Source organism: Pseudochaenichthys georgianus, chromosome 13 (genome assembly GCF_902827115.2).
Source record: "Pseudochaenichthys georgianus chromosome 13, fPseGeo1.2, whole genome shotgun sequence".
Taxonomy (NCBI): domain Eukaryota; kingdom Metazoa; phylum Chordata; class Actinopteri; order Perciformes; family Channichthyidae; genus Pseudochaenichthys; species Pseudochaenichthys georgianus.
Genome location: NC_047515.1, coordinates 36,417,969 through 36,431,752, shown reverse-complemented (window position 1 = coordinate 36,431,752; position 13,784 = coordinate 36,417,969). Strand labels below are relative to the sequence as shown.

At 40.8% G+C, this 13,784-nt stretch overlaps 2 protein-coding genes across 5 annotated transcripts in view; both read left to right on the top strand.

The window, feature by feature from the left end:
* Positions 1 to 52: 52 nt before the first annotated feature.
* On the top strand, positions 53 to 2,701 carry rps25 (ribosomal protein S25). Of its 2 annotated transcripts, none has more exons than XM_034097966.2 (5): positions 53 to 121; positions 708 to 797; positions 1,094 to 1,277; positions 2,378 to 2,547; positions 2,639 to 2,701. In XM_034097966.2, the coding sequence occupies exons 1-4, from the start codon at positions 119 to 121 to the stop codon at positions 2,545 to 2,547; spliced, it is 447 nt and encodes a 148-aa protein (XP_033953857.1). In that variant the 5' UTR covers positions 53 to 118; the 3' UTR covers positions 2,639 to 2,701. The 2 variants fall into 2 exon arrangements, with proteins under 2 accessions (XP_033953857.1, XP_033953858.1); XM_034097967.2 differs by having other exon boundaries at positions 2,378 to 2,551.
* Positions 2,702 to 5,897: 3,196 nt separating this feature from the next.
* Positions 5,898 to 13,784, top strand: part of sgcg (sarcoglycan, gamma) — a 44,723-nt gene continuing 36,836 nt past the window's right edge. For 2 of the 3 annotated variants that reach the window (XR_004553365.2, XM_034098065.2), the window contains exons 1-2: positions 5,898 to 6,043; positions 12,867 to 13,068. Coding sequence is in view for 2 of the 3 variants with exons in the window: in XM_034098065.2 (XP_033953956.1) it covers positions 12,874 to 13,068 (195 nt within the window). In the remaining variant the exon portion in view is untranslated. The remainder of the gene's footprint in view (positions 6,044 to 12,866; positions 13,069 to 13,784) is intronic. The other variant, XM_071205215.1, reaches the window with a different exon arrangement.

Genomic DNA, 13,784 nt, shown 5'->3' with positions numbered 1-13,784 from the left:
AAAAACAGAAGGACTCAATTACCCACAAATCCCTTCTCCATTTCCGCATATACGGGGTGTCTAAGGGGCTCTTCCACGGGTTGAACTTCCTTTCACTCCGACATCTTGACGAGGAAACATGGTGAGGACAGTTATTACCCGTTTTGTCGAAACAAATCACAAATGTAACACATTTATGAAATTGTTTTCGAGTTCTTATTTTTCGGAGCGTTTGTCGATAGTATTGTACTTCCCTATGCTGTGACAAAAGCGTGTGGATGAAGCGTCAAGTTGTTACATTTTACACATTTAGCGGTCGGCTATTTAGCTAGCTAACGGTAGCTATCTCGCTAATTCCACCATGCTTTCATGCTACACTGGTAAAGAAATATAAGCCCAATACGTTATTTCGCTATCTTGAGACCTACATGAATGTATACATGACGCTGTCAGTGAAACTAGTACAATGCTACTGTATTGTAACCTTAAGTATGTCCAATGTAAAACAAATTGTGAAGCTTGCAACGTTTTCTGAGGACGCTGACAAGGCCATCCCATGCCGTCCAGCGAAGTTAGCGTCACTCTGCTAGCTCCTCACACCAGCAGTGCAATTTCTGTCTTCTATACCTTACTGTAAAAGCAGTTAATACTTGTTTTTGTTTTGGAACCATGCGAGCAGTACACGTATATTGTAAATTAATGACGTTTTTTCTATCTTGTCTTTATAGCCTCCCAAGCAGGATAAGAAGAAGGACGCTGGGAAGTCCAAGAAGGACAAGGACCCAGTTAACAAGTCCGGGGGCAAGGCCAAGAAGAAGGTACGATGTTATATCTATTTAACAAGGACCATGCATAAAAATACATTAATCTCAAAAAGATAAGAGTTGTTAAATTCCAGATTACTGCTAAATTACATATGAATTCCCTCGGCAGGGACACTCCTAACAATCAACTCAAAGCCTATTCTAGTTTATATAAACACTGGTACATTTGCCAATGTAACTATAACTTAACAATGAATTTAAACCAACCTCTCAGATGTTGTGAAATTAATGTTAGCAAGACTGGTTGCCCAAGATTGTTCTTAATCCGTAACATATTTGTCTCCGAGCAGAAGTGGTCCAAGGGAAAGGTGAGGGACAAGCTCAACAACCTGGTTCTCTTCGACAAGGCTACCTACGAAAAGTTGTACAAAGAGGTGCCCAACTACAAGCTCATCACCCCCGCTGTTGTGTCTGAGAGGCTGAAGATCCGTGGCTCCCTGGCCAGGAACGCCCTCCAGGAGCTGCTCTTCAAAGGTGAATATCACTGACAACATGCCTACATTCGGATCAACCAATTTAATATTTAAGCACCTTTTTGCTGCTCTAATCTCAGCGAGTCCTGACAGAATTTGCTCCATTGTTTGTCCTGCAAGGCTATTTGTGGTGAAGTTTAATTTTATCTCACTAAATCATATCTCAAAAAGTCAAGTTGGAGCTGGGCTGTTTTACTCTTAATGTAATCTGCTATAATATTTTACATTGGTCGCAGAAAACAGGCTGAACTAACTGCAACGGGCCGTGTTTTAACACAAACATCTACATGCATCATTATTAATCCCCACCAGTCATCGGTACAGCTCATTGGCTGTGTCTGACTTCTATAAATGCTCACACTAAGTGTTTTTCAGGTGTTCTTAGGTGGCAGTGATTTGTATGGTTGACATTTAGTTTGTCTCCTGCTTTCATCAGTAATCATAGCTGCAACATTGCTGTCATTACATTTTCAAAATACTGAAAGGATAAATTGCTAGATGAAAGGACAACGGTGTCTTTCCCAAACATCTATGTTCTTGCATCCCACCCAATTTCACAAACCCTTAACACACAGTGGTGATGGCTTGTGTCTGTCTTTATGCAACCTGCCGCCTGTTTCAAAAGACATGTTTGCTATTCAAAATGAAGTGGGAGTAACCATCGCTCGCTTTGTTTAAGTTTACCTGAATTGAACGGCATTAGCCTTTTGTAAAGCAAACACATTTTAAGACTGAGCTTTGTTTCTATTGCATATCTATATCATATTGGAAACATGCCCTTCTGGTCCAAAAACTGTTCAACCTCACGAGTTTGTTCTCTTTTAAAATACTATAGTAGTGATTTTAGAGCTGGAATCGCAACTTGAACCGCATTGCTGACGTGCATTTACTGTGTTTACACTCTTGTCCTCTCATAATAATATTCCAAAAGCTCAGATTAATCTGTCAACTTTAAACTGAGACGTTTAGACTTTCATTAAAAATGATCTAAAAGCACACCTTAACTGATCTGCAGAGCAAAGTAACTCAAATAAGGGCACATGTGAATTGTTAATGTGTGGATAAAACTGATGGAGAACATTATCCTGTTTTGTCTTCCAGGCATGATCAAACTCGTGTCCAAACACAGAGCACAGCTGATCTACACCCGTAACACCAAGGGTCCAGAGGAGGAGGCAGCACCAGAGGAGAAGGAGAAGGAGGAGAAGAAGGACAAGAAGGCAGAAAAGGCGGAGAAGGCAGAAAAGGCGGAGAAGGCCGAAAAAGCATAAGTAGGTACAACAAGATGAAATGTACATTACTAGGAGTTGTATATTATTAATAAGCTGCATTCACTGACTTCAATTCCCTTTTGTCTTGCAGGTTCTCCGGTTTCCTCTGAGCTGTTTGTAGTACAAGGTGAATAAAAATGTAAAGAGAAAATCATACCGTGTTCTTTCATTACTGTTCATGTAAGAACTGATGGGTCAAACCTGGTCATTTTGTATTAGTGGCACTGAAGAAATGGCTTTGTAGGCCATCCTGGTTGTTTTTTATTTCACCAGTGTGGTATTTAAGTCCGTCTTATGTGGTAGAACAAAACCTTAAATATCTGCTGCTGGGGTAGCTTTACCAAATCTGTCCAGGGACTACACTTGAAAAATAGCCTCACTGGCACATTTACAGAAATGTCTATTAATGGCCAAAAAAAAATTGCCTGAATGTAATCATGGCGTAGGTGTGTAGTGTGATTCTGTAGTTTATTTATGGCATCCCGTTGGACTTGACGTCATCTGAACAGGACATTGCACGCTCACTGCTTGATAGCGCGCAAAGCTCCGTTTACGCCGCTTGTTAAACAACATCGTTATGGGGAAATGCAAGTTTGTGTCCAAATGGTTGGAAGATAAGGAGGAAGGACAATCAATACTGTATATAGTCAATGTGAGGTCAAGTGTGTCGCCAAGGTAACCGGTTAGAACTCAAAGTGGCGATGAGGTCTTAAAAAAGGGCTTAAAAGGTATTTTATTTGACTTCAGGATTCCTGCATAGCCTGGAACATGCTATGTTTCATTTTAACCTTTCCAGGCATTCTCTCCTCTTAGCAGCACATTAGATTGTTACTAACCTGTGCTGCTGGGTGCGTTCTCACCTCAAATTGTTGCATTCAATTACTATCAATGAGTTCTCAGTTCTGCTGCGTGCACACGGTGTACCTAACGTTCACATCCAACAAAGACGGAGCATTTCCAACGTGGTGCCAGGGATTCATCATTAATGTCTTCCATTCGTCTGTTAAAAGCCACAGGCATTGAAAGGTTATGAGATATTGATAAGAGACTGTATAAAGATGAAGCTACCCCCCCCATGTCAGATGTTAGCTCAGGGCGTGACAGAGGAGGTGATGGATGCTTTCAGCCGTCCGGTTGTCAAAGCTCAGCAATACCCCCAGCTGCACAACACACTGACGGTGCAGCATCTGTGAACACTAACACATGCCTGTCTTTTAATGGATGTGGCTTTCTCTCACAATATACGAGTTGCTTTTTAGCCGACTATTTGTGTAATTGCTGAATTATTTCAGGGGAAAAGCTGCATCCTTTGCAAACTAAAAAAAACCACCTGTTTTGCTTCAGCCTTCAATTAAAAGAAACGATTGAAAGTATTGCACCAGCACTTATGTTTGTTATTTGAAGTGAATATCTGCTTTTTTGTTCTGAGCAGACTGGGTTTTAAACTAAAACAGAACTGGTAAACTACACATGTCAGAGGACACATTTTGTATCTCAAATATCTTGGTTTTTGTCTTTTAGGTCACGTTGTTTACATAATACACTCATTGAAATAGATTTTCTTATAGATTTAGTTGCAATGCATGTGATATTGAGGTCATTCAAAATAAGGGAATCAGGTTACATTACTTTATATTGTGATATTCAGATTACTTTCTTTTACAGCTAAGGTAACTAGTCATTGCAATGGACTACTTTTTAGAGGAACCCTCCCATCCCTGTTATCCTGTTATCACTCTGCTGCCCATCTCTGAATCCCTATATATTTAATTCTTAAATACATCACATTGTCAAAGCCGCTGCACAAGGCAAGTTTATTTATATAGCACTTTTCAACACAAGGCAATTCAAAGTGCTTTACAAAAAATGAAAGACATTAAGCATTAAAAAAGAAAAGCTAATAAAATAAACATTAAAAGGAAAAATACATGGATAAAAGTTACAGTGCAGTTTAAGATATGAATAGTTCAATTAAAAGCAGCGACAAAAAGAAAAGTCTTCAGCCTGGGTTGCACACACGGGTGTTTTTCTCTTTTCGTGGTGGATTTAAACTCCCCGAGCCGGTTCAGATGTCAAACCCTGTTCTTCAGAGAGGGTTTGACGACGCCCCCTGAAGACGAATGAATCATCTGTATTGAGTGATACTGAAGGATGAGTTATTCACACCTAAAACAGAGTTGTGAAAATAAGCTAAATAATTCAGGACCATGAATCAGCCCCCCTCCTGTGTGTTTACCACGCTGTGTGTGCTGCCACTCTGACTTACTCTGCCCCCTTCAAGGTCCGCCCTTCCTGCTGCCTGTCAGCCAGGCTCTGAAACACCAGCTTAACTCCGTGTTGAGAGCCATGACTGAAGCCCCAAATTAGACCGGACTGTGCGGAGCCTCGGGCTGCAGAGAGAGTGACTCACTGGGCTGCATTACAAACAACTGCCTCTGTTCATTACGGATATTTTGTAATGTGTTACAATTACTAGTTACATGTAAAACAATTAGTTAGTAATCTCAAGAAAGATTCAAGGCTTTTAATGTCATTCGTACATAATGTAATTATGTCGATGAAAATCTTAGGTCCCAGCCCAGGCTCCCCCAACACTGCAACACAATAACATATGTAAGTGATACAATAAAATAGAATAGAAGTAGTGCCATAAAACAATCTAATCTGATTTATATAACATAAATGTAATCTGATTTATTTCTATTACTTTTGAATTACCTCAATAACAAATGCAATGCAGCGAAATCCAAGAGGAAATGTCAATAACATGTGTTTTACTTGAACATTGTGACCTTAGAAAAGAAGGAACCAAGATATTTACGATAACAAATGTGTCCTCTGCTCAGAGATTGTATTCTTTATAATGTAATATATTAGTATATTCTTCTCATTTTCAGGATCATATTTGTATTTTGAGCCTCTGTGACATCTCCATGCTTTAATGTTCAAAGAGCTCTTTATTTTTCTCATGAACCAAAGAAAGTGAAACCATAAAGCACACTCAGGCAGTGGGCGTATAGATTCACACTTAAAGTATTAACCTACAGAACAGTTTTTTTTTTTAAAACAAACACTAAATCCTCTTTTTAGAGGAATCCTCTAAAGTAATCCTCATATTTTAGGAATCTGATTACATCTTTCTTTATGGAACTGTAAGGAAATACAATCTGTATAATAGCCGGGATATAATGTGTACTGATGGTTAATTCTCCTCCCCCTCGCCTCTGTTTCTCTCTCATACACTCTGATGATACTCAATGTGTGCACATTTAAGAGGCAGAGAGCTGTGTGTGTGCGTGCGTGCGTGCGCGCGTGAGGGAGTGGGAGCGCCGCCTCGTGGTGATCACACGAGGCTCTCCCTGATCTGGATTTATGGCTCGCAGCTGTTGAGCGGCTGACAGACGTGTGAGCGACTCAAACAGTGCAGCTCCTACCAGCTCTGCTGCTCACTGCCGCGGAGAAAAGACGAGGACTGCTGCGCCGGATCACACAAAGGGTGAGCCTTTTCGCTCTCTAACACTCTGTGGGGGTTTCCCCTCTTTATAAGATAATGTTTAACAATACCAACCTTTGACCTACTGCTAAATGATTTGTCTTTCTCTGTACCTCACCTTAGTCTTTACAGAAGAAGTTAGGAAAAAGTGTTGCCAGCTGTCGTTTGTTTTACCCTACATGGTTAGACATATTGAAATACAAAAATAACTTTAGCTGAAGAGCACCTTACTGTTGTGTGTGTTATGAGCAAATCCAGTGCCTTATCTTTCATTAGTTTTCCCGTGTGTTGTGTGTGAGTGTCCTGTGCTGCTGTTTTAAATTTAGTTCGCAATGCTGTGCCCTATTTTTAGAAGTTAAGGCATCACAGCGGAGTGGAGTCATGACGCCGGCTACAGACAGAAACTTGTGCTCAGTTTATGATCACTCCTCACTCTTCATGTTGAGTGTTTCTCTGTGAAGTCCCTCCAGAGATGTATTTTATCCTTTCTAACTCACTGAAACGCACAGCATTTGGTTTTGGGCCACTTGTTTCTCAATAACAGCTAGACCATGATAGTTGTTGGCAAGTAGTTAGCTGACCCACCCCTTGCCTTGCTATAACCCAGAGGTCAGAGCCGGATAGGAGCGTCACTTTAAAGAGGAAATATACTGCTCATTTCCAGGTTCATATTAGTATTTTGTTCCTCAATACTGTGACATGTCTCCATGCTTTAATGTTCAAAAAGGTGTGTTTTTCCTCATACTGCCTGTGCTGGAGCACCTATTTTCACCCTCTGTCTGAAACCAGAGCCCAGTCTGCTCTGATTGGTTAGCTGCCCGCTCTGTTGTGATTGGTAAACCACTTAGAGATGTCCAGCATTACGTACTGAGTTACGTGGTGACCTATGGTGGTGACTTGTGTTACTGAAGTAAATAAAGGAGTCCAATGGAGGCGATAAAAACAAAAGCAGGAATACATTCTGATTAGCAGAAAATCCTCCGTTTTTAGCTTAATACACATTTAAGCTCACACACACTATTTTATGAACATATACATTCTCTTACTGAATAAAAAAAGGACAAGCTAATCCTACAGAATCCTAAGAAAGTGTAAACCATGAAGCAGATTCAGGCACTAGGCGGTTTTTTACTAACATTGTAAATGTAACAGTAATCTGTCTCTTTTCATGTAACTGTAAGGTAGTACAGTAACTTTTTTTGTATCCTGATTACATATTATTGACCAAGTGTCTTACAATCCACCTTAAAAAAGCAATATCATGAAAACGATTGCCTCTCTAAAGGACAGACTGTATTTCCGATCATAAACTGAGCATTCCTGGCTCCTTAACAGCCACTGTGCAGGCCCTGTGTGTTTGGGTTGCTATGGAAGGAGCAGTCTGTGGTAACACTGAAACCGGAGCTGGAAGACGCCTTTTAAAAGATCCACCCTCAGAGCTGCTTCCCCCTGAAGTACAGAAGCCTCTTAATGCCTATATTTAAAGTCATTAGACCGGGTTAGATCACATTCATTAACGGCATAATGAACAGCTCTTTGCTCGTTTGCCCAAAGGACACAGTTGGCTGATCTGCATCATACATTAATCTGTAGTTGTGGTTGGGTAGAGAGGGAGGATATTGGGTCAATTTAAAGGCTTTTGGGGGTTTTCCCTTTCCTATAGTGTGTACTATAGGTTTGTGTGCATGTCAATGGTCTGCAAAGGCTAAAATCCCTGTTTCCCCCCCCCCCCCCCCCACACTCGCACTTCTACTGGCTAGAGCCCCAACACAGTATATGTGATAGGCTACATCTAAGCGGTGGACTAATCACAACAGAGCCGGCCAGATAACCAATCAGAGCAGACTGGGCTCTGGTTTCAGACAGAGGGTGAAAAGAGGTGCTGCAGCACAGGCAGTATGAGACCAATAAAGAGCTTTTTGAACATTAAAGCATGGAGACATGTCCCAGTGGAGGCACAGTGTACATATGAACCTGTACATGAGCAGAATATGTCCTCTCTAACAAACTGGTGAATCTAAAAAAAATGTTTGGGCATCATTGGAGAAATACAAGATTAAACCTCACTTAATCCATGTGGATAGAACTAGCCGGGCAATGCCAGACACCCTCGTTATAATTTGCAGTGTCTTTTCTGAGATTCAATTTGTCATCATGACTCACACTAGCACGATTTAATAAATATAAATGAGGAGAGGGGGAAGTGTGAGCATCTCACATACTTATCAACCTTCAATCTCCTCTTCCCCGCGGAAAAGTCATTTTTTCCCTCTTTCGTTTACAGGCGATATTCATTTGTTTAGTTTATGAAATAAGGGCTATTCATCACAGCGTGGCTCGCGGGCCATGTGACAGGTCCTGTGGAGAGGCGGGTTCAGTCAAAGATTAACTCGGAGCCTTTCAAGCCAACACGTCTCCTTCGCTGTTTCATGCAAAACGCCACGAAACGAGCTGTGCAGACTCTGGGCCTATCTCCCGGACCTCAGTGAGCTCCAGCAGCAGGGGCGCATTTTGGTTTTTGTCATTACCTCTCGCTGTGAGGGCGGGCTTTTTACTTCATTATTTACAGAAACATTGCAGCGTGTGACTATGCAGAGTCTGCCTGCCCTGTTCTGCTTGTATCACCAGGGAGTTACGGCAGCAGCAGCAGCAGGATGATGTGCCTGGCTGAACATCTGTTAATGTCAAATAATTTCTTTTTTTTGTTTTAAAAGTGTCTCTTTTAACATGATGGAAAACCCCTTTAACTGTGGCATTAAGATGCAACATCTGTCCCGTATGTAAATCAGCCAGGCTGCTGTCGGGTTCAGACAACACTGCTGAGACACCCCAAATGTCTCTGTTGTTCAGATAACTTCTCCCATAAAGTTCTAAAGTATTGATGAAGATTCGAAGCAGAGCTGAAGTCCGCCTGTTTCCGGGCATTTTATAGTATAACCTACAATCTGCAGCATTTTCTTCAGGCCTTGGCCCAAGCAGCTCTCTCTGCAGTTCTTCTGGTTATTATGTTGGATTAGTTGAATACTCAATTCTGATTGGTCAATTTATAGAATAAAAACAATGAAAATGAAAACTACTGTTGTTGTCATAGCTTGTAAATCTCGCTGCGGTTTGAAATGTGCTGACATTCGGCTCCTTGGTTTCTGATGTCCTGCTGCTGTGTAGGCAGAACCACCCTCGCTGTAATAAGTGGCATTTTACTTTTTGCCTTCTTGAAAAACTGCTGGAAATGACATCAGGCTTTCCATTGGTGCTCGAGGCTAGTGAATGAAATACTGTGCAGTGACTGAACAAGCTATTCTATAGAGTTGCATATAGGCAGTGTGCAGTGGTGTAGTCTACTTTTTTGTAGTGGGTATACTCTAATAATTGTATTCATCCATCCTAGAGCGACGCATCGCGGAGCGACACCTGTCTCGACACAACACCTCATGAACACCATCACACTCACTAATGCATAACTAGTCTTGAGACTGGTTACGTGTTATCAACATGTCAATGTATTATAAGCATTTGTATGTGACTTAACTGCCAGTGACATTAACAATAAAAAAATAAAAGAATGAACAATGATGGAAAAAGCCCACTTATCTTCTAGGGTTGAACAATTAATCGACATTTTTATCAATATCTCAATATGGCCGACTGCAATTTTCAAGTAATATACAATAAATATGGTCATGCTACAGATGTCCCGGCCCACACATCATATTCTACACTTAGAAAAACATCTGTTTCGCATAGATCTGCACAAATATCACACAATAATCATTTTAAACCTATTTTTCAATGCATTAGTTTATTCAAACTTGTTCAGCCCTATTATCTTCCATAAATCATTGTCAAACTATGTTCTGTATCAGCTTAAATGAACAAGCAAACATCCTTGAAGTGCTACAAGACATATTAGCTTCAAACAAGAAACAAATTAACAAATAAGCTTCACCTCAATAAATGAGGGTTGAAAAAGCACTCAACATGTCCATACTGGGTTCACTGTTCGTCCACTCGCCCTGCAGATGCAGCCTCGTCAATGAGAACAGACAACTTGCTTGAAGATGTCACAATACTGTGAACAATTTTTTTCTGCATCTCTTTTGCTATGTGTTTTACAATGTGTGTGGAACTGTGCCTTGAGTGCAGACTAGTGCCCATTTTGGCACAATTCTTTTCCTGAAGCTCAATGAGACTATCATGGTCAGTAAAAGGTTGGTTCATCTTCGCAAGATAGTGTGCTGTTCTGAATACAGAATCTGTCTCTGCAAACACAGTCTCTGACACAGCTCTCACCAAATGTCCAACTAAATCCTGTCCACCCTTCTCCGTGAGCTCCTGGGCTATTGTGTGTGCTCTGGAGTCTGGACGTCTCATGTCGTCTAATCTATTTACCTAACTTTCTGTCCCTCCACTCTAACCAAGGATGCCTGTTCTTAAATTCCATAGCCTGACTTTCAGTCCACAAGGCTGGCCAGGAGCTCTCATCTGTGTCCGAAACAAGGAGATAATATAAACATTGCGTTCTGACCACACACACACACACACACACACACACACACACACACACACACACACACACACACACACACACACACACACACACACACACACACACACACACACACACACACACACACACACACACACACACACACACACACACACACACACACACACACACACACACACACACACACACACACACACACACACACACACACACACACACACAGTATCTCCCTCCCTTTCTCTTCCATTGATCCACCACACTAACGTTGATCAAGTTAGCTAGCAAGTTAGCTACAGTTACGTTAATGATATCACCTTTAGGACAGCCACCTGACATGGCTCTTCTTCTATAGTGGTAATAGGGGGAAACATTGAAATATTGTCGTCTGTTTTCGTTTCATGTTTGCTTCCTGTTTAGCGCTCCGCGAACTTGAATGGTGGACGGATCAAATTCTGATAACGTTAGAGAAACTTGGGGTTTGTCAGAGGCGTGTGTTGCTGTTGCTTAGCAACAGGCCACAGGCCACATGCGACGGAAGCTCCAGACGTCCAAAAGTATTAACGAAGAGGCGAAAGCGTGAAAGCGCAGTCACAAAATGAAGTTGTTACGTATCATCGCTCATTTTTAAGAGGGTATACGGAAATCACTGGCATTTTGTAGTGGGTATACGGCGTATACCCGCGTATCACGTAGACTACACCACTGGCAGTGTGTACTTATGCAGCAATATGTAAAGGCTTGACCTTAAGACAGTGAATGCAGTGTGCTTGATAGATGGCGGAAACCCATCTCCATAAAAAGACTAGTTGACAACCATCTTTGAGGTCATTGATTTCAGATATTGATTCACATTGACGTCTGAATTAATCCTCAAAACCATCTGAAAATGTGTATCCATGCTCACAATGAAGATGACTCAAACTAAATGATTATGTAGTGGAATATTGTCAGTATGCTCCTCTTGAACTGGCACGTGTGCTGCCAATACAAGGGGTAATACGTATGACTTTGTTTGCTGGTCACTGTGCAAGACTTTACGATCCAACGTTAGGCTGCTGTTATCAAACTTGACCTATTCACCAGGGGGAGAGAGGAACATGTGATGGCAGTTCTCCCCAGCTTGAGGGAGATGTATAGCAACTGTTAGCTAATGTTTTTGTTTTCCAGCCTGTAATGTTACTTTTTTTTAAATCTCAACGTAGCAGATCGCTGTATTTGGAAAGCTCTGAAAGTCATTGTACATTTTAGGTTATTAACCCGTGGAAACAGTTTATATTCACTGGTCAAGACATGGTTGAGGTCAGACACAATGTGAATATGTGATTATGGAATGAGTTTCAATATCATTGGTGGAGCAGTTTTGACTTGGTGGACAAACACTTGTACCGTGAAGTATTGTATTACTGTAACCAAACTACATAATGTCCTCTGAACAGCTTTAAAGGTCCCCTATTATACTGTTTTTCATCAATATATTGTAGGTCTCAAATATATACAAAACATGTCTCTGAAGTGTTGGCTCCAAATACCAAACCGATCATTGCAGCATCCATAGGCGGCGCGTGAGGCTCAGGTTTGGGAAGGCTACATTACTTTTTATACCTGACGCTGCCCGCCCCCGTGTCTATAGAAAATAGATCAACTCAGTGAAAGCACCGCCTGCTGACCAATCAGAGCTCAGTGTGCGGAGTTTAAATCTATCAAGTCATATTACAGGAGAAAGGAAATGCAGTTTAAACTGCCGTATGCAGAGAAGACGCCGACGTGTCGCACTTATATCACATTCAATCAGATCATCGATCATATAATATATCATATATTTCCTTATCTGAGTCAGCTGAGCCGTATCTGGCCGTGCAACACTCACAGTGTCACAGACTGTATGCAGAAGTATTATTTTAAGCAACACATTAGGTTGACGAAACACTCAACTCAAATGTAATTCAAGTCAGATCCACTCATGTCTAGATGGGGCAGTATCATAAAACTGTTGTACGCATTCAAACACTCGGTAGTTTATTTATTTTTGATTGGCTAATGGTTACACAAGCCAAAAAATCGTTATGACATCATAAAGTGGCCAAAATCGGATCAGCTCATTTTCAGACAGGTTTTTCTAGAAATGGATCAGGACAAAAAGAGAGAGAATCTTTTCTCCTGATACTTTCAGAATCTCTTTCCACAGAGGGGACACATGTTTGTGTAGAAAAGACATGAAGAAGTGGATTTTGCATAATAGGTGAACTTTTAAAGGACTTTGTGTTTATTAATTGTTTTTAACACGTGTTGCCCATGTTTGTGCCTCTGTGTGATGATCAGCCAGCAGATGGTGCGGGAGCAGTACGTCAGCACCACCCAGGGCAGCAGCCCGCCCAGGTCGGTGCCCAACAATGTCTACAACATCGGGATCTACGGCTGGAGGAAGCGCTGCCTCTACCTGTTCGTCCTGCTGCTCATCATCATCCTGGTGGTGAACTTCGCCCTCACCATCTGGGTCCTCAGGGTGATGTGGTTCAACACGGTAAGCTGGCTCCCATCGCCGCTTTGTGTTGTCAGATGGGAAAGCTTTACCCCTGTCTTTCCCACCTGTCGTCATGCTTCTCTTTATATATGTGTATATGTGTGAGTATGTAGGTGTGTATGTGTATATGTGTATGTGCATATATGTGTATGTGTGTGTATGCATGCATGTGTGTATGTGTGTATATATGTCAATCAACAGGTAAAGCAGATTAATAATAATAATAATGATAATTATTGCAGATTATAGTTTATAAATAAATAATTTAGGGACAAGGGGGTGAGATTAAATAAATTATACTTCTTCTCACTCCTTTTCGAACACTAGATGTGGGACTGTTTATGTTGCTAATGCTGTTGTTGTAAATGTCATTTTTTGTTTTGATTTCTCTTACATGACTATGCACTGCAACATTTGTTTTGTAATTGTTTATTTTACTTGTTCGAAATAAAATGCATCAATCAATCAATCAATCAATCAATCAATCAATCAATCAATCAATCAATCAATATCTTCAGTGTTATGTCAGTAATCATTGTCCCTTCATAGTGTTGATGTGCATACATATTATTGACCCATTGACACTGCTTGATATTATTATTTATTTAAAATGTTCATTTAATTGGCCCAATAACACTGCCTAATATTATCATTTGAATTATTCATTTTTTTATTTAAATTTTTTGTTTTGTTATTATTATCAGCAATAAAACATA